General features: G+C 48.7%; 1 protein-coding gene across 1 annotated transcript in view; it reads right to left on the bottom strand.

Moving 5' to 3' along the window:
• Positions 1 to 18,988, bottom strand: part of LOC127186649 (AF4/FMR2 family member 1-like) — a 41,079-nt gene extending 22,091 nt beyond the window's left edge. Inside the window, 9 exon segments of the mRNA XM_051142889.1 lie at positions 1,123 to 1,253; positions 1,256 to 1,278; positions 4,009 to 4,046; positions 4,169 to 4,223; positions 7,576 to 7,578; positions 12,600 to 12,651; positions 15,914 to 15,950; positions 16,960 to 17,046; positions 18,945 to 18,988. Of these exon segments, the coding sequence (XP_050998846.1) occupies positions 1,123 to 1,253; positions 1,256 to 1,278; positions 4,009 to 4,046; positions 4,169 to 4,223; positions 7,576 to 7,578; positions 12,600 to 12,651; positions 15,914 to 15,950; positions 16,960 to 17,043 (423 nt within the window). The 5' untranslated portion in view covers positions 17,044 to 17,046; positions 18,945 to 18,988.
• Between the last annotated feature and the right edge of the window lie 2,229 nt (positions 18,989 to 21,217).

Below are 21,217 nucleotides of genomic sequence, written 5' to 3'. Positions count from 1 at the left end.
ACCCCTAAACACCTACTCGGTGCTGGGCACAAAGCCATACCTAGCACCTCCATACTCATTTCCTCCATCTCTGCCGCCCTCGCTCAGGCCCTTGAGAAGCACAGCCCATCTCCAGCCGTGTGGCCACTTGTTCTAGCTAAACTACCCTCTAGCAAAGATAAGACAGAAACTTTAATACTGTCTTATCAAAAAGTCTCTGTTCCTGGTATTCTAATCTTAAACACAGAGGCAGTGTTTCTCGACAAGGGCTGGTCTTGTCTGGAAAAGGAAAATAAGAGTATCTTCCTTTTCACAAGCTCACTTTTCACACTGCTACCCGGGTTCTGAGGGCATGTGGCAACCTTGCTGGCTATTACAGACAATTTCTGGTGTCTAAACCAACCAGCACAGCACATGAATTCTTTAGGGAAAGGTAGCCCTCGTGGCCTCCAGCCTCACTCTTTGCTCATCTCTATAGTACTTTCAAGATATGTGTGGCCACAAACTCAGCTGTCTCTCCCTTTCCTGGGGCAAAAAGGAGCAAGAATCAGAGTCCTAGCATCCTGTTGCCATCAACTCGCTGCATGGCGTTTAGTGACTCAAAAACAGAACTGGTAACTTGTTTCTACAACACATTTCTTTCATTTCTTTAACTCACAGATTCCTGAATTTTCAAAGAACTTCATTGACACTAATACAGTAACCTAATTAAAACAAGTTTCCCTTTTCAAAAGAGAAGCAACTGGCCTGGCGGTGGGTGATGCGCACGCCCTGAATCCCAGCACTTGGGAGGCAGAAGCAGGTGGACGCCTATGGGCTTGAGGCCAGCCTGGCCTACAAAGAGGGTTCCAGGACAGCCAGATTGGCACAGAGAAACCCTGACTCAAAACCCCAAGTAAGGGCAGGAGAGGGGGCAGAAACTGGGGTGAAGTATGCTCAGGAAGCGACACAGCAAGCACAGAGGAGGCTGTCATGCCTGCCTGTCTCCACTTGCTGAGCAGTGGGCACAAACAGGCAGCACCACACAGCGGAAGCACACTGCTCAGACACCTCAGGCTCAGGGTCAGTGTGCAGCCCTGACTCCAGCCTAAAAAGCCAGCATTCTGCCATCCTGGACCAGGTTCTAGAGGGGCCACACAATACCTCAGGAGCTGAGGTCTCTAGAGGCTCGTTCTCCTCCTCGCTGTCGCTTGAGCTGCTCTCACTCTCGGAGTCCGAGGAGCTGTCCGACTCGCTACTCTCTGACTCTGCACTGCTGGAATGTGCTGATGCACGGGTTCGGGAAGTGTCGGTGGAGCACTGCAAAGCAACCGGAGGGTACGGTTAGAGGATCGTGCACACAGAGCTCCGTGCCCCGCTGCCTCTGCCATCCATCTGCTCCTAGACAGGAAAAGCATCACTGCTGGCTTGTCATCCAGTAGACAGAGGCCACCGGTTAGAATCAGAGGATAACACATAACTCCCAAAAGATGCGTCAAGCTATAAGCCAACTATTCCTATGCCAGGTGCCAAAGGTCAAGGACCACTAACCATGGCCAGAAAGCCCCGGCCAAGTTTTTTAGGTAAAGTTTTATTAGAAACGCCGGCTGTCTGCTATAGCAGAAGTAAGCAGTTACAGCAGCGACTTACATGTCCTGCAAAGGCTAAATATTTACTATGTGACTCAGGGAGATGGCTGACTTGCTCCCACTATATAACTCGAAAGAAAAAGTGTAAAAGAAAAACTAGTGTGTAAAACCTCCCTCTGTTCTCTCCATAGGACCAGACTACACGGTAACCTGACATTAGTGAACGCAGAGAGTGTCCCTTGGCAGGGTAATCTCAGTTTTACTTCCTGGTGGAGTCAGACAATGGGCCGTTCTTTATGACTAGCTGGGCATGACAACTCCAGGTTTTACAAAGAGGTCATTAACTCAAGGTCAATGAAAGACATATGGATCAAGTCTAGACATATAGTTCCAAACCATATGCAATTTTTTTTAGGTTTATTTATTATTATATATACAGTGTTTCTGCCTGCATGTGCACCTGCAGGCCAGAAGAGGGCATCAGATCTCATTAGAGATGGTTGTAAGCCACCATGCGGTTGCTGGGAACTGAACTCAGGACCTCTGGAAGAGCAGCCAGTGCTCTTAACCTCTGCGCCATCTCTCCAGCCCCCATATGCAATCTTAAAAGCTGTCCTAAATGATATCAGCTAAAACAGAGATAGTTAACCATAGCCTTCAATGTTTCCAAACCTACCTGCCATATTCTCAAAATAACCCTATTAAATAGTGAATAATAGTGTAATTTTAAAAAAGCACTGGCTGGGATCATTTTAGAGCAAGCACTGTCCCAACACCATCCTGCCTCACGGGACTGTGAGCACCGAGTCAGGTGCAGAACCCGGCCTAGTGGCAGCGGGAGGCACCATGAAGAAAACTCTCGTTCCTAGCTTATCTCTCTGCCTTCTGGTTTCACATCTGCCTTTTCCTTGGCTTTTATATTAGACCAGTCTGCCATGTTTTGTGAGTCAACATGAGGCACTCAAATTTTTAACAAAATTGGATATGAACAGGCAGGCTGAGTGCACGGTCCATGGACTGTATAACGGACATTCCCTTGGTAACAGCCCTCCCTCCTGACACACACGTTCTCTTCGGTGACCCTCTCTAAATAGCTGAGCACTCTGCAAGGCAGCAAAATTGCTTAGGTCTTTTCTAACAAAGAAATAGGAACTTTTCACTTTAAATCATTATATCTAGTACCAGGGGGGAAGAGCACTGTAAAAATAGTTCAAAAATTAGTTTCCACTCCAAACACAGAGCATGACTTTCTAAAATAGAGCTGGCTCATTTCAAGGGCAAAGTAGTACAATAGTTCCCTCACATTAAATGTCCTGGAAGTCATTTTAAACAGCTGGAACTCAGAAGACGGGAGCAGTGGGAACAAGTTCTAGAAGAATTCCATATTGCTGACTTTGAGGACACAGTTATCTACCAAGTCTCACACACTGCCTGGACTCCTCTGTCTAACTTTTCAAACAATGGTCACACATGCCAATGAAACTGTGTTTAAAACTTACTTTTAAAAATATTTTGGGGGCTGGAGAGATGACTCAGAGGTTAAGGGCACGGACTGCTCTTCCAAAGGTCCTGAGTTCAATATTCCCAGCAACCACATGGTGGCTCACAACCATCTATAATGTGATCTGATGCCCTCTTCTGGCCTGCATGCAGGGAGAGCACTGTATACAAAAATGAATAAAATAAATCTTTAAAAAAAAAAATTCTTTTTAGAAGCCTCACTCTATACATACCCCTATCTGGCCTCTAACTTTCTACCCTCTTGCCTCAATCTCCCAAATCCAAGAGATCACGGTATACATGCTGGCTCAACTGGGTGGTATGTATGCAAGCGTGTGCAAACGTGAGTGTGAACATGCATGTGTGTACATGTGAATGCATGGGCGTATGGAGGCCAAAGGTGTCTTCTTCACAGACTAGGCCAGATGGGCCAGCAGCACCAGGGAAATCTGTCCCAGCCCCCCAGACTGTGCAGCCACACCTGTCCCGGAGGCTAAGGGTTGAGCCCTTGTACTTGAAAGGCAATTACTTCATCAACATCCCGAACAATGCTGTAGGTGGTTATGGGGCTGGGCCTCTCCTTAGCTTTCACAGGGTGAGCGCTCCTCCCGCCAGCTGCCTCAAGTCTCCTCCTTTTTTTCTTTTGGTTTTTTTCCATACTGAGTTTCTCTCTGTAAGCCCTGGCTGTCCTAAACTCACTTTGTAGACCAGGCTGGCCTCAAACTCACAGCGATCTACCTGCCTTCTCCCCCTCCCCCGCCCCCAGAGCCGGGATTAAAGGCGTGTGCCACCACGCCTGACTCAAGTCTTTTAAAATAATCAAACTGGTACCTTTCTTCAGTTTCGACCTGCATCCTCCCTTTCAGGAAGCTACAAAGCACTGAGTAAGACTTTATTCTCATCTGGTTGGGGGGAGGTGTAAGTGGGGTGGGGTGGAGGGGGAGAGGTGTGCAGACAGTACCTTGGAGGTGCAGGTGGGGACGGAGGCTTCTCTGCGGCCTGGACAGTCACAGTAAGGGTGAGAAGTTCCAGGAAAAAAACAAAACCACACGTTAGCACAAGCAGCTGGGATCCAGCTGATGAACTTAGAGGGGTTCTTGGTCTCAGGGCTCAACACTCACTTGTTCCGTGTCACTGTCTTCACTGTCACTGAGCTGCAGGTCATCCTCAAGCATGCTGGGAAAGAGGGACAGATACTGAGTGGGGAATTTGACAGAACTCCTAATGATTTTTTTTTTCTCATTTAAATAAAACGTATAAAGACACCGAGAGGGACAGGGCAGGAATGAGTTGGAGGCTTGCTTTGTTTGCTTGCTTAAGTTAATTTTCTAGAAACCCAAGCTTTAACATTTTAACATTGAAAATAGATCAACCACACAAGCCCCTTACAATGCCCAAACCCCAAATTCCACCTCCTTTGAACCTACAGCAGAACTCCAGGCAGGCATTGCTAACCCGCCCTGAGACTGTGCCCGCAACCCCTACTCAGGGAGAGGACGGAGGACATACACAGGCAGCGAACAACCCTGACCCTCCCTCTCCCATCCTCTCTCCCACGTGCCGGTGCTGCTGGGTGGGCAGGAAGCATTTAAACAGTGCTAAGCACATGAAACCTCAGGACAGCTGACATGAACTGCTCCCCCACCCTTGTCTGCAGGACACTGCTCACACTGAGCACTGCTTTTCAAGGAAAAAAAAAAAAAATCATTCTCTTTTGTCTACTTGGATACAAACCAATGATCAAAGTCCCCATTAATTTCTCTGTAATACACAGGCTTTGCTGGTAAGTAAGTCTATTTTCACCTTACTGTTGGGGGGGGGGGGAAGTCAGCTAAACTGAGTTTACTAAAATATGTATTACTACACACCGCTAGGCACTGTGGCTTATGACAACTTTTAATTTTAAAAATGTTTCTAAACTGCATATGCTTTCTCAAATTTGAGCACTCACCCTTCCATTCTTAAGATTTTCTCCACAGAGAATCCCATGCATACAGAGTGTCAGCTACTAACTGCCTATCACATTTCTCTCCAATTGTTTTGCTTTGTTTTTTGAAATACAGTTTCTTTGTGTAACAGAACACTGGCTGTCCTGGACTCACGTGGTACAGCAGGCTAAAAAATTCAGAGACCCACCTGCCTCTGCCTCCCGAGTGCTGGGATTACGGGTATGCGCCACCACACTCGGCCCTCACTCCAATTTTATAAGCATGATTATTTAAAAAAAAAAAAAAAAGGTAAGTAAAATGGGAAAATCTCTTAGTATATTACTTATGTTCTAGAAAGCAAATTAAAAATCATTCAGTAGATGTCAAAAAACTCCTCAATAATTTAACCAGCAATTCTTACTGTAGCACCATGTGGAAGAAGGTTTGGTTCCTTCAGGAAGCCCTGGGGGTTGGCTGGTTGGTTGTTTTTGTTTTTTGTTTTGCTGTCCTGGCCTCACTTTGTAGACCAGGCTGGTTTTGAATTCACAGCGACCCACTGCCTCTGCCTCCTGAGTGCTGGGATTAAAGGAGTGTGCCACCACCACCCAAGTCTTGTTTTTGTTTTTTAATCACTACATTTCTAATGAAATAAATTATAAAACTGGGCTTTTCATAACAACCCATGCATGTGTGGGTAATTCTACCAGGGAACTATTTCACCAGCACACGTGCTAAAAACCTTTCTGTGTATATTGAAAAGAAAAGGAAAGGAAGGAGGAAAGGAAACTGAAGCTGGAAGTGGCGGCTTAGGCCTTTAATCCCAGGGCTCAGGAGGGAGAGGCAGAGGCAGACTGACCTCTGAGTTCAATTGAGGCTAGCCTGGCCACAAGAGCTTCAGAACACTTAGGGCTACACAGAGAAACTGTCTCAAGAAAAAAAAAAATAATAACAAACAAAACTCCAAAACAAAAAAAAAGAAAAAAGAAAAGAAAATTTGAGAAAGAAAAATAAAAATGGAAAAGAAAAAAAAAAATTGGCTACATATACATGAAGATCTTGCTCAGGGTTTATCAAGAGGAAATTAAATCCCTATTTTACCATGGCTAGAAACAGTCATGGGACCTGGCAGTTGGCCATCAGAATGGTATGCAAAGAAAGTTACTCAACAGGTTCGCTCCTAGGCTGGCTTGGCCAGGAGACACAGCAAAAGATAAAAGGGCTTACCTTTGGAGGAAAAAATATCACAAGGTATAACACAACAGGGTGGGGTCGGGTGCTGGCAAAGTTGGGAAAGTGTATTCAATGTTAGCCACCACCACCAACACCTCAAGAAGAAACGCTGCCTCTTAGTTACTGGGTTCCTTTTGTATAAAAGGAATCTTCCTTAGTTTTCTGTACCACATATGATCCTGTAATCCCACCACACTTCCACCTACAGCAGAGGATTGAAAATTAAAAGTATGTTTCCCCCTTGCTACCGAGTAACACCTAACTTCTATAGATACATCCTCCTGAAGCAAGTCGAGGCACACACAAGACGTTCTGAGTTCATGAAAGTTCTATAAATGCCTCCTCCTGGTTATACAGGATAAGAAGTCAATACCACAGGCATGCATGCTGGGACAAAAGCTACTCGGGACTTTGAAAGCAGACACTGCTCAGAGAAGGAAGATTGCTGAAGACTGCTCAGTATGCTTGACAAAATAAAAGCGTAAGAAATTCAGCCAAGATGCTGGGCGGCGGTGGTGGTGGTGCAGGCCTTTAATCCCAGCACTAGGCACTCGGGGCAGAGGCAGGAGGAGCTCTGTGAGAGGATCTCTCTGTGAGGCCAGCCTGGTCTATAGATCAAGTTCCAGGACATCCAAAGCTACACAGAGAAACCTGTCTCAAAAAACTAAAACAACAACAACAACAACAAAACAAAAAACAAACAAACAAACAAAACACAGCCAAGAGGGTCACATGAAACCACTTGTGTAAGATATTAGTACAGTTTATATGTCCAGTGTCTCCTGTGGTCTAAATCTGTGAGTAAAATTCATTTGAGAAGAATTAAAATGCTGGTCAGGCCTCTAATCTTAGTACTCAAGAGACAGAGGCAGGAGGATCTGAGTTCAAGGCCAGCCAGGTCTACACAGAGAGCCCCTCTCTCTAACAAACAAACAAACAAACAAACAAACAAAATGTCATGGGCCAGTGAAAAGGCTCAGAGCATAAAGGCAGGTACTTGCCAAGCAGGCCGCCCAGGTCCCACAAGGCGGTGAGGGGACTCGGACAACGTATCTTCCAGCCTCCCGCTACCACCAGCCTCGTGCACTGTAGGGAGGTGAGCAGGCAAACAGCAAAAAAAAAAAAAAAAAACACACAAAAACAAAACAGGCATGGGGGCACATGCCAGAAATCCTGGCACTTGGGAGGTAGAAGGCAGGGGCAGGAGGATCAGAGACTTAAGCTCAGCTATAGAGCAAGTTCAAATTCCAGGCCAACCTGGACTACATGAGACTTCTCAAAACAAAAACAAAAACAAAGACGCAATGTGCGTCACATGAGAATCAGGAGACAGAAGTGTCTGCTGATCCAGCCAAGAGTAACCAGAAAACCTTCTAAAAACCAGTTTACAACATTGCCAGATGTGGGTGACTCAGCACATGCGAGTGTGCTACCGGGAGGTAGGCTGTCAGAGCAGTTTCAAGTTTTTAATAAGAAACACGAATAACACCTATAGGTCTTAATATGAGACATTCAAGAGCGCTCATATGTGCAGAATCCCTGCCGCTAAGGAGAAGGGAGCCTGGGCCTACGGAGTCAGCAGCTTGCATTTGGTTGTTCCGTAAAAAGCTCTGGTTTTGAGCTATCTGTGAGGGGCCTGGCTTCTGAGCACGGAGGGTGAGACGAATCACACCTGGCTGAGAACCTTGCACCCTCTCAATGAGAACTGAAATCTCCCAAATCTGGGTCTTTCCTGTCCATAAAGCCTAGGTCCAGGAAGCGGCAGCCCCCAGGCACGTGCCCTTCCTCAGCCAGTGTGAGTTCTACGGCAAAATCAAAGGCCTTGACTGACGCCCACCCTCATGTTCAGGCACCCAGAACACAGCGCCCCAGAGAGTGCTGGGTGGAGGGCTGTGGCTGCAGCTCTGACAGAGGAGCCCTGTCCCAGAGGTTCAACCCCCAGAAAAGAACGGGAAGAAGCCAGAGTTTGGGAGGGCAGGGAGAGGAAGGGAGGGCAGGGAGAGGAGGGGAGAGGGGAAAGGGGGGCAGGAGGGAGAGGATGAAAGCGAGGCAGGCTGAGCAAACAGCAGCCTCCTTCAGTGAGTGCCTAGCGCAGAGGGGGAAATGGGCACTTTACAATCGGAAGTGGGACGCAGAGTCCATCCTATCTGCTGTGAGATCTCCTGGCTCTGACCCATCAATCTACTGACAGGACGATTAGAGGGTCTGACAGAATTAAAGTTCTATGAGAGACGGGAAAGAGCTCAATTTAGCATAAAACAGTAAGTAACTGTCCTATCAGGATGAATGCATCAGTTCCCCCATGTAAAGCTAACCCACTTTAACTGATCAATTACCTAATGCCATTCTCCAGCTCCAAGGCAAGGCAGTTACTCCAAAGCACTCGGCACTGTGTGCCCTATGCTGTCCTCTGGACCCACACTGCTCAAAGGGAGCCAAAGTGTTCCAGAGAAGTAGCTCTGGACCACAACATACATAGTGTGACCGTATGTCCAGCACAGGCGAGGTCAACTTGCATATCCATGTCACAGATGACCCTGGAGCCTCTGTGCAAACGCCTTCTGTGTTCTGTTCCTCTGGCAGAGTACGTGGAGCCAGGCAGGCCCTGGCAGGCACTCTTCCATGAGTCACCCCAACGTTACTTTGAGCAGGACGCAAAGCCACGTCTCGCTTCCCTTTCTGCTTCCCAGTCCCGGGCTTCTCCAAGGATGTCCAGGGACATCTCTGCCAATATTATCAACACCGGAGGTCCCCACAGCCATTTAATTCACCTCTGACTTAGATTTTAGTGCCATTTTACTTGAGGAGGAGCAAGTGGGGCCAAGTTAACCGCAGCTATCTGTAACTGGTCCTTTTTTGAAATAGGGCAGAAATATGGGCCACAACGGCCTTGTGGGAGGCCGCGGGAGGCTACAAATTACAAAGAGGACAGAACATATCACAAATGGAAAATCAGATCTTAAGCCATCATAGTAAAAGGCTGAAGAAAGGGACAGGTGGGGGAAAAAGGGAGAGAAGGCAAGGGAGAGGAAGGGAGGACCAACTGCAGAGGAGGAAGAGCCGGAGCACGGCAGCTAAGGTCCTTGCTGTCCCTCACCGTGAACTCTAGTTCTTCTCCAGAAAATACATCTAACACTTCCTTCTATGGGCAAGTTAACGGAGTCAATATAAATACACCCTAGGCTCTCAGTCTAGCAAAAACAAGGTACTCATTTGCAAAGCACCAGGTGTAAATAGAACGCTCTGCTGTGAGGGCACTTCCAAGGGTCATCCTCATAAGGGCCCATCCGCAAATGTACAGATGACAGCACAGGTGGGTGTTCTTTTGTTCCTACAGTAGCAGGGAGATACCTAAACAGGTGGACACAGAACATTCCGCCTGACTAGTTTCTACAATTTCTTTTTGATGATACTTATCTGCCACGGGCACTTTCAGGGAGAGCTGCCAGTGAGCACCCAGCCACTACATCAAACAGTATCAACTGTCTACAAAATGGTTAATATGATATGAATCAATTGGGACAAGCAAACTGTGTCACCTCACTCTAAGGACACTCTGGGAGCTGGGGGTGTAAGTTTCCAGGAGTATGAACAAGGCCTGCACTTCTGTCCCCTGGCCCACAGAAAAACAATACATGACAAATGAGGGAAAGCCAGCAGCCATTGGGAGCCATTCAGCTGACACAGGTCCTGATGAGGTGGTTCATCTGGAGCACAGTAACTGAGGACCATACCAAGCAAGCTATTTACAGACTAGCACGTGAGACGGCTTGACTACTCAGGTTTATTTACTGAAACACCAGACTTCCCCTGGCTGCCGTGAGCTCCACCCACTCCATCCCATCCAACTCTGATGTCCACATTTCCTCTTTCAAACACAATTTTCCACATGGAAAGGAAACGAATAAATGAAGGACAGCAACCTTTTCATGCGCTCAGCAGCGAGAGGGTCAGGCGAGTACAAGCTGCAGGAACAGCAGGACAGGCGCCCTAGAGCATCAAGGCTTGTGCGCAGCAGTACAGGCCCTCTACAGCATCAAGGCTTGTGTGCAGCAGCTCTCCTGAGAGGCTGCCAACTGCCCTGGACTCGTGGAGAGGAAGAGGACAGAGGACCTGATAACCTTAGGAAGAGGAACATTCTGTGTGCTGTCCTGAAGCTGCAGATCTACATCTTGGAAAGGAAGTAGACTGAAAGCCAAGCGCCATTAAACAAACGAACCGTCCCTGAGCCTGGATGCAAACAGCACTGATCCCTTAGCCAGTCAGTTATCAGCAGAGCGCTGATGGAGGGCTCACTGAAAAGTCACTAGAGCTTAAGACACAGGCACACAGAAGCAAGGTGTTCAAATGTACATTTCCTTGATGTACACACTCTGCCACCCTTTTCTCCTCCACCCCAGACTAGACAGAAGCAAAAGACCCAGGGGTAGGTACGGGCTTTGCTCTTCTTTTTAAATGTGTCAGCTATATCTAGAATTAGCAAAACTTAGGTTGGTATTTTTTTAAGGCCAGAGTTCAAATTACCCTGTAATTAATGTGCAAGGGACATTAGACTATGCCCCTAATACTCCACCTGCCACTCAAACAGCTTAACTACACTAGAGCCTGAACGTGAGGACATTAGAGCCTAAGTCACCTAGGGTGCGGTATTCACTCTCTCCACTAAGGCAAGTGTGTAAAAGGAATCCCTTTGTTCATGAGGTATGCCTCAATGTGGCACTCATCAGTACCAGGGGCCCCCAACACTACTGAGTCCACACAACCTATATTACCTACCTGCCCAGCCTCAGCAGTACTTCCTGTGCCTTCTTCCCCACCCCGCCTCCATCCTCACCTGCCTGACCCTGGTCCTGCTGGTACCTCATCCTGATTCTCTTAAGAGCATCGTAAGTGCTCACTTGCAATATCCTTCATCTTTTTTATTTAGAAAACTTCTTCACAGGGTGAGAAGGACTTTCAGGCATCCGCAGTTTCAATGGTTGCTATGCTATCACGGTGACACTAAGCCTGCATGTGACGGACAGAGGAGGAAATGGCTTCTCGCCCACTCCCATCCGGGTTGCTTTAGGGTACAGCAGCCGGTCACAGGGACACAGCTACTTCCTGGGTGCCCCCAAAGACAATGGCCAGAACCCTTTTCCATGACCAGGGCTTGAGCCCCAACCCTCAACCATCACAAACAAGCGCCTAGCCTGGCATCCTGGGGCAGCTTAAGGGTTCCCACAGCACTGCCCCTTGGCCCTACCCCCTCCTCACTCGCCATAGTCTAAGCCAGTGATTCAAAACTGAAAACTAAAAACAGAAAGGGGAAAATGCAAGAGACATAGGTTTGGTGGGTTTTGTCTTTTTCAGGCAGAGAACATTAACAAGCAAAACTCCTCATCCGCCAAGACCGCATTAAAATACATAAATTACATAAATTCATTTTCTATGTTAAGATGACCATCATCAACTTAACCCCATCTCACTCAGTCACGGCGACACGTTGACAATCTCTTCTGCTCAATGCATGCTTGTTGGCAAAGCCTCCAAAACACAAGGAACAAATACCGAGCCTTAAAAAAAACTGAAGAATCGGGCTGGAGAGATAGCTCGGCGATTAAGATCACTGGCTGTTTGTCCAGAGGATAAGAGTTCAAGTCCCAGCACCCACACGGTGGTTCACAGCCATCTATAACTGCAGTCGCAGGGGACCTCATGCCATCTTCTGGCCTCCTGGGGCACTAGACACACACACAGGGAAAGCAGCAGGAGAGAGGGCACCTGCAATGCCCACGGAACACATCAAGGTACCAGTGACAACTCAGACATAGAGTGTGTCCCCTGACTTTGTCCCTAGCAATGACTTCCAGGGGAGGACAGTAAGGAAATACTACTTTCTATACTTTTAAGAAAGAAATTGGGTCAACGTGCTGATTAACCATCTCTAATGTGAAGACTAAGTGTCCCCAAAACCCAGAACGCATTTAGACATGCCTGGCCTGGATAAAAACATCTGGGCGGCAGACCAGGCTGCTGACATTAAGTAGGCTGGAAAATGGCAGAAAATTTCACTCTACACATTTCCTACATTTAACTGCCAGAGATAAAGCTACTTAAGTCTGAGATTCTAAAAGCTAGAGCCTCCTCTGTGCCATGGTCAATGCATAAGTAATAGCTCAAAATCTTTCTTTTCAGAAAACCCCTCGGCACGTTCTGCTGTAGTGAATGAAGCTTGATTCAGCCATAACCTGGGGTCACTTCCTCCCTCCCTCTCAAGTGCAGCCGCATTTTATGACTGTCACTGGCTGAGAGCAGGAAGGGGCGTGGCCTCCAGGATGACTTACATGGGCAGTCTCAGGGTCGTGCTATCACACTTTATAAATGAAGGCCGGCTTTTCTTTTTTTTACTTACGATGTTCCCTGTTGTGGATTGGGGTGGGTGTTTGAAGGCGCAGCATACTGTTCTGTGGGAAGGAGGAAGACACATGGTCAGAGAAGCACAGATGCAAGTTGTATAAACACTCGCCCTGAGTCCCCTCATCGCCGCTCCTCCCCGCCACCCAGGCACAGTCCAATTCTGTACTTGGCTGCTGCTCTCTATGTGGCCTCTCAGGACTGTATTTATGGTCTCATCAGAGACAAAGCTTGTTGAGAAACAAAACGGCACCAATAAACTCTTGGGCAGAGCTACTCTGAACAGAACTTGAGAGTGTTACCCAACCTGCTCGGAACTGCAGGGGACAGTTTCTGCTCTTCATGATGGTTGGCTGGGTCCCTAGGGGCGCTCCATGACAACACTGCTCTCATATCCCATCTGGCTTGACTCCCAGGCCCATCGGTGACTGGACAGCCGCCGACCCACCTGTCTGTCCTGGACCCAATCTCCCACGGCCTAAATCACTCACTCACAGCTATTTATAGACAGCCTGGTAGAGAGCAATGTGCTAAGACGTCTGGCCCAGTCTTCAAACATGCTTACAGCTGCCTGAGGGACATGAAATAGGCCACAAGCATCCACAACCTAGGGCAGTGTGAGCTAAGCACACGTGGCAATTATGTAAATTTACTGCCTTAAGATTCCGTCATAGTCGCTCCATTACCAAAGAAGGCAGATTATAGAAAGCCTGAAAGATGGCTGGATCATAGAGAATCCATGGGATTCGACCCTCGTGAACGCAGGAGGAACTTCAGGAAGAAAAGGCCTCCTGTGGAAAAGTGGACGGGTCTGTCCCAGATAAGGATGGGTAGGGAGTGTGCAGTGGCCAGGGACAGAGGTCAGAGTCAGGTTCACAGAACAGCACCAAGGACAGAAAGTTTAGGGACACAGCACAGGGGTGTCACGGCAAGATTAGTGCCTGAGTACTGGCCTCCTGTCCTAAAGGGGACAGAAAGTGAGGCAACATGCCAGCGGGGAAGCAGCTCCTGCCTGGACACAAAGTCAGGGGATCAACGTTGGAAGTTATTGTTGCAGTTACCCACTCTCTCCTCACGGTGGCAGCAGCGCTCACACCTTCAAATTGCTGTCCTAGACAGCGACCGCTCCAAAACAGAGACAGTCACAAGGACTTCTGTGAGGTCATGCTGACCAGGCTGCAAGCTGGAAATCTTTAAGCAACCATGTTGTGTAAACTCAGACATAAACAGCAGGGCACTCATAGAACGTCCCTACAGACTCCAAAACCTAGATTTAGAATCAATAAGCCCAGTGTTCTAAACAAGAAAGGGAGCAAGTGAACATTCAGCGAGCGGTGGTGGGGCACGCCTTAGATCCAGGAGACACAGGCAGGCGGGTGTCTGAGTTCAAGTACAGAGCAAATTCTGGGATAGCCAGGGCTACACAGACAAACACGACCCAAAAAAAAAAAAAAAAAAGAAAAGAAAAAAGAAAAAAGAAAAGGAAAAGGAAAGAAAAAAGAACTCACTTGCTGGCACACTTTGACAAGTAACGTGCTGTCTTGTTGGTTTTTGGTTTTTGGTTTTTTGGTTTCGTTTTTCGAGACAGGGTTTCTCTGTGTAGCCTTGGCTGTCCTAGAGTAGCTTTGTAGACCAGGCTGGCCTCGAACTCACAGCGATCCACCTGCCTCTGCCTCCCGAGTGCTGGATTAAAGGAGTGCGCCACCACATCCAGTTACCTAATGAGCTGTCTTAAGTGTTCCTATTGCTGTGATAAAACACCAAGACCAAAAGCAACTTGGAGTGGAAAGGATTTACTTCATCTTACACCTCTGTGGTCCCACCACGGGGGAAGTCAGAACAGGGACTCAAGGCAGGAACCTGGAGCAGGGACCATGGATGGCGGGCGGGCGAGCGAGCTAGCGAGCGCTGCTTACTGGCTTGGTCCCCGTGGCTTGCTCAACATGCTTTCTTACTGCACCTAGGACCCCCAGCCCACAGTGATACCCCCACTGAGAGCTGGACCCTGCCACATCAATTAGCAATCAAGAAAAGGCACCACTGTCTTCCCAGCAGGCCATTTGGCAGGGTTATTTCTCAATCGAGGCTCCCTCTTCTAAAGTGACTCCAAGTTGTGTTGAGTTGCCATAAAACTAGCCTGCACGGTGCACTTTTCAGCGAAGGAGGCAGCAACCCTACTCCTCCCTTCCTCACCCAACAAAACAGTGTCTGTCAAAGCCACATTCTAATTAGGATAAAATTCCAAAAATACCAAGAGGAAAGGCTGCACCTGAGGGGAGCAGCCGGTAAAGTGACACCCAGGAATCCACCGGTGTTTGACAGCCCCAAGGCTGCACAGGCCAAGGGGTACTTCAGCCTCAGTCAACAAAGAGCTCCCAACTCATCTGCCACCAGTGGGGTGGATTAAAACTCTCTTTCTAAAGTTCGACCGAGCAGCCACACAGCCATGGCCCATGGGAAACAAGGTTCTGGTGACAGACTCAGACAGACGGGAAACGCAAGCAAGAAGAAAAGAGGCATACGGAAACCCTGGCCAGGGACTGGAGAGATGGCTCAGAGGTTAAGAGCACTGGCTGGTCTTCCAGAAGTCCTGAGTTCAATTCCCAACAACCACATGGTGGCTCACAAGCATCTATAATGCTATCCAGTGCCCTCTTCTGGCCTGCAGGTGTAAATGCAGGCAGAACACTGTATACATAACAAAATTTGCCTTACAAATAAATCTTAAAGAAACCCTGCCCACAGCTGGGTTGGCACTCCACTTTCAGGACTGTACCTCTGTACTGGTCATGCAACCTTAGATTGCCTGCCCAGGTGTTATCTCCTGACATAGCCATCAGTTATCTGTTTTGACAACTTATAGAAGACTGGGGCAATAAAGTCAGGGCATAGGCTGGATATGGCATCACACCTCTCCAGACAGAGAAGAGGAAGCCCGCCTTGTCCACTGGCATCACACAACACAACGAGTCCATACAGTTCCTAGGATACAACACTTAACCACATGCCAGCCACACCTTTAATCCAGCAGGGACAGGTGGATCTGAGTTTGAGGCCACCTTAATCTGGAGAGTGAGTCCAGGACAGCCAGGGCTACAGAGAAGCCCTGTCTTAAAACACAAAAATAAAACAAGCAAACAAACAAAAACAATCAAAAAAAAGTAACCATGTCACGTAATGCTGACCTGTACTTGTTTAGAATTTCATGAGAACAGTTTACTTCAATTGTACCTACACTTGCTTGCCCCTTGTGTACCATCATCAAGTCTCGCAGCATTTTTTAAGGCGACACCAACTGTGATAGTCACTTACTTTGGCTTTGGGCTGCAGAGTTGCTGTGCAGAGGATCCTGAGAGGAAGAAGCCTTTGTTAGAGCTGTGCGGTAAGAGTCGACAGAGAGACACTACGCGGCCTCACCTTAAACGACAGTTCTATACAACTCAAATTTAGAGGAAAATGAGATGACGGTGATGAGAGCAGCCTGCCTACTGACCGCTCTCCTGCATTCACTGCAGGACACAAAGCACCCAGCCCTCTAGTCAGTCACCGTCACACTAGCAGGCAGAGGGACCACTGCCCACCAAAATCTGACCTCCGTGGAGAATCACTTTCCTTGCTTCTGGACTTTGGTGTTTCGTTTGTTTGTCTGTTTTTTGAGACAGGGTTTCTCTGTGTAGCCCTAGCTGTCCTGGACTCATTTGTAGACTGGGATGACCTTGAACTCACAGAGATCCTCCTGCCTCTGCCTCCCTGAGTGCCAAGATAAAAGGAGTGTGCAACCTAAGATACTTGTAGGCTTTCCAAGAATTTACTTTCCTTTGGTGTTGAGCAATTGTACTAGAATAATTTAAGGCTTTATTTTAAAACCATTATTAATGGATCTTCTTTTTATAAAAATTGTTATAAACTGGTGAATCTGGGGTTTGTAGGAATAGCTCCTAAAAATAGTACCGTGGAAAGGACTTCCTATAAACATGAATGTGTTCACATCTGGCTGGTCAGAGCCCAGCGCTTCAAGTGCTCAGGATGCACCCTGAAGGGTATTTGTAAGTGCACTGTGAATGGAGAGATGGCTCAGGGCTCAGGAGCACTCACTGCTCTCCAGAGGTCAGAGTGTGACTCCCAGCACCAACATGACAGTATACCCCAGACTTCTCACTGCAGTGGACACTGCCTGTCGTACATCCCATAGTTCTAAAGCAGTGGACACTGTGCCTGTCCCACACCCTGTAGTTCTAAACTGGTAGACACTGTGCCTGTCCCACGCCCCATAGTTCTAAAGCGATGGACACTGCCTGTCCCACACCCTGTAGTTCTAAAGCAGTAGACGCTGTGCCTGTCGTGACTTATGGAATTACCTTTGTTGGGAAAGGGAATCTGGACGGCTCGGCTGTGCTGGGTGTGTGTATGGCTGTCAGAGGAGGGGGCCATGAGTGGGTCATTTCCTAGAAAGAGATTTAGAGAAGGAAAGGAAAGGCAAATACATGTAAGTGGAGCATCCATTGCTAGTTAGTTTTGAACTTAAAACGCAGAGTATATTTGGTGGTCCCCAGGAAGCACAATCTGAGAGGATATTTGCTTGCTTTTAGAGCAGTGCCTGCACCAGGCTACACTGGAAGATGAACTTACAAAACTGACATAAGACAACCTAAGGACAGGTGACAGACACTGACTGGGCCCAACGCTGAACGTTACAGGGCACAAGAGCTCCAGAGGCAGGTGTTGGCGGTGCAGGTGTCCCTGGGAGGGTGGCCACTCAGCACGTTCCTCTGCAGGGCTTCTTCATTGCACTTCCGGGAATTATTGAAGTTCAAAGGAAGAACTTTCCTGTTTGACTTAAACAAACAAGTCATTCAGGGCACCCGCTCCACTGGGGAGGGTTCTGATAGACTTGACCCTTTCCCAGGCAGCGCGCTTAGCAGGTTCCACAGCAGGAGGCTTTGGTTCCTCGTTAGCAAAACTTTAACTGTTATTCCCTACCTTCTCGGTTAAAGACAAGATTTCCAAAAATTACAAATTAACATGCTTTCAGCACAGACATGGCATTTATGTTGCTTTGCTTAAAAACTCAAAGGGAAGTAGGGATCGCCTATTAATTAAGAAACATATACATAGCGTGTATGTGTACATGCACACACATTTCTTGAGGTAAAATGTTAGATAAGCATTTCACAGATGAGAAAACTTATTTTTTACAATAAAAAAAGGGGTGGGGTGGGGGAGAACTAAACAACTGAGCCAAAGCCATGCAAGAAGCTTAAGGCTCCTGTCTCCCTGGTCAAGGCAAAGAAGTCATATGACACACCTAAAGGGGCCTCTGTCCCAAAGATGGGCACCGCAGCCGCTGCACAGCCTCCTCTGCGTGCCACACTCCACCCTGGCTGTGCAAGCTATCAAGGCGCTGAGTGGCTCCTCTTGCCATCCTGGCTTTCTCAACCCAGAGCACAGACATGCAGCACCTCCCTGGCCCTCCCTACTGTCCCCATGAGTGGCCAGGGCAGGGGTGAGGGTAAGAGACCTTGTACAGCCAGGCAACACTGTGGGTGTGGGCTCTTAGACCACTCTGAACCACTGAGCAGTCCTCCTGCCCCTGATGTGGGATCTGACTACTTCTTGTTAAACACGAACTCCTGCCTTATCTGCTACAGCCATCTGCTTTGCCCCAACTGGATATCCCCCCACCTTTCTCTCCTCTCCTTCTCTCTCTTCCTCCTCCTCCCTCCCTCCCCTCTTTCCTTCACTCCCTCACTCCCCCCCACCCCCACCCCACCGCCCTACCTCCTCCTCTCTCCCCACCCTCTCCTCTCTCCTCCCCGCTCCGCTTCCTCTCTCTCTCTCTCTCCTCTCCTCTCTCTCTCTCTCTCTCCTCTCCTTCCTCTCTCTCTCTCTCTCTCTCTGACAACCAGCAAGAGTGGCCTGATCTGGGCCTCAGTTCTCACTAAGAAATAATCTCTGACCACTTATTTTGTGAGGGTAGTGCTTAGATATAGAGTGAAAAAACACTGTGCAGAAACAGCACAACTTTTAGGGAGGGGTGGGTGGTTGAGGCAAGGTGTGCAGCAACTCTCCTGCCTCACCACATTAGCTAGTTAACCCCTGGGATCTCCCATGCTACCTCCATAAGGCAGCCCTTCTCTGGGAACTAAGCAGCCGCCTCCATCCCTATAGGAGAGCAAAAGTGAGAAATTCATACAACTCCAACCCAAGTTTACAGCTGTAAACCTCATCTTAATGAGTGAAATCTGGTAGTGTTGGACAGCACTGCTCACTGAAGTGGAGCTGCGCAGGCACCTGTCTGTTTGGTTCAGGGGTCTTCAAATGACATCCGTGACTCCCCACTCACCTTCAGAATCTCTTCCACACAGTGCACGTCATTGGAGAACGCCTGCTGCAAAGGAAGTGGAGGAAAGCTTAGTTCAGATGATAACGGTAGGCAGGGGTGTGGATGGGCACAGGCAGGGTGTAACGGTAGGCAGGGGTGTGGATGGGCACAGGCAGGGTGATAACGGTAGGCAGGGGTGTGGATGGGCACAGGCAGGGTGATAACGGTAGGCAGGGGTGTGGATGGGCACAGGCAGGGTGATAACGGTAGGCAGGGGTGTGGATGGGCACAGGCAGGGTGATAACGGTAGGCAGGGGTGTGGATGGGCACAGGCAGGGTGATAACGGTAGGCGGGGTGTGGATGGGCACACGTAGGGTGATACGGTAGGCAGGGGTGTGGATGGGCACAGGCAGGGTGATAACGGTAGGCAGGGTGTGGATGGGCACAGGCAGGGTGATAACGGTAGGCAGGGGTGTGGATGGGCACAGGCAGGGTGATAACGGTAGGCAGGGTGGTGGATGGCAAGGCAGGGTGATAACGGTAGGCAGGGGTGTGGATGGGCACACGTAGGGTGATAACGGTAGGCAGGGGTGGATGGGCACAGGCAGGGGTGATACGGAGGGCAGGGGTGTGGATGGGCACAGGCAGGGTGATAACGGTAGGCAGGGGTGGGATGGCACAGGCAGGGATAACGGTAGGCAGGGGTGTGGATGGGCACAGGCAGGTGATAACGGTAGGCAGGGTTGGATGGGCACAGGCAGGGTGATAACGGTAGGCAGGGTGTGGATGGGGCACAGGCAGGGTGATAACGGTAGGCAGGGGTGTGATGGGCACAGGCAGGGTGATAACGGTAGGCAGGGGTGTGGATGGGCACAGGCAGGGTGATAACGGTAGGCAGGGGTGTGGATGGGCACACGTAGGGTGATAACGGTAGGCAGGGTGTGGATGGGCACACTAGGGGCACTTCAGGACCCACCCTTCACCCCACCGGACCGGGACTGCACTGCAGAGGAGGTAAGAGTCGCCAAATGTCATTGACAGAAGCATACACGTGTGCCCGCCCCAACTAAACGTGACTGAAGGGAATGAGGGTTGGGGATGCAACGCAGCAGTCCCACGCTTGCCAGGCTTCTGTAAGACCCACTAAAGAAGGGAGAAGTGGGGAGGGAGGGATGGGGGAGAGAGAGGAACAGATCATAGGTCTAAAGAGCACCAGACAGACAGAAATGAGGCGAAAGGGATCTGGCAACACAGTCGGCCATAGAGAAGCCAAGCTAAAAGAACACGGACAGACATGGAGGTCATCTGAACACTAGTGCACCCACATAGCAGAGGCCCACATCCAGTCATGATCTCACCATTACAGCCTTCTACAACTCATTTTATGTTTGAAGATCTCGCTGTCTGTCTGTCTCTCTCTCTGTCTCTCTTCTCCCACCCACCGTGTGTGTGTGTGTGTGTGTGTGTGTGTGTGTGTGTGTGAGAGACATATATGTAGGTACTCCCAGAAGCCAGAGGATGATGTCAGGATCCCTGGATCTGAAGTTACACGAGGCCGTAACTGCATGGTATGTGCACTAGGAATAGAATTCGGACCCTCTAAAAGAACAGTATGAACTCACAGCCAACGAGCCATCTCTCTAGCCCCAAAAACCTCAGTTTAAATTAAAACAGTGTCCTACTTCACTTCCGCTGGAATTTTTACTGTACAGAAGCACACAAACACACACAGAGTGAGCAGACAAGGCCCACTCCCGGGGCCCCCACTTCACCTCTAGCTCATCAGATGCCAGCTACCGTGAGTACTGAACTGCAGGTGGACAGCTCCTTAGACCCTCAGCTTATATCTGTATGCACTTTTAAGTACAAAAAAAAGGTTAAATCTAAAACAAGGAACACTGCCTGCAAATCTAGTTTTCAATGGAGCGGCTCCCTTTGTTCAGTGTCAGCCCTGAGCAACGTACACAGAGCTAGCACTATACACCCTGTCCCCTTCCTAGCTCTGCTGCTGCCACCGTCACACAGGGGAGGCCCTGGTTAGAATGCCACCTACAGGCAGCAGGCAGATGCAAGCTCAGCTACCATGTAAGAGCGGCCTACCCTACAGCACTGGTGCTGTCACAACAGAAGGTTATTACTACCCACCTGTCTCCTTCCAAGAATGATAAAAAGAAAACAGTACATTTGCACCATGCTAAATAAATAGAGTCTGAAGTCGTGTCAAAATTCAAACACAATGTGATCTGCCTCAGTGTGTGTTCAAAACATTATTATATTCCCTGACATTTGTGGA

The sequence above is a fragment of the Acomys russatus genome, unplaced genomic scaffold, assembly GCF_903995435.1.
Source record: "Acomys russatus unplaced genomic scaffold, mAcoRus1.1, whole genome shotgun sequence".
Lineage (NCBI taxonomy): Eukaryota > Metazoa > Chordata > Mammalia > Rodentia > Muridae > Acomys > Acomys russatus.
The sequence above is the reverse complement of the archived record's forward strand: the minus strand, read 5'-3'. Positions and strand labels throughout refer to the sequence as shown.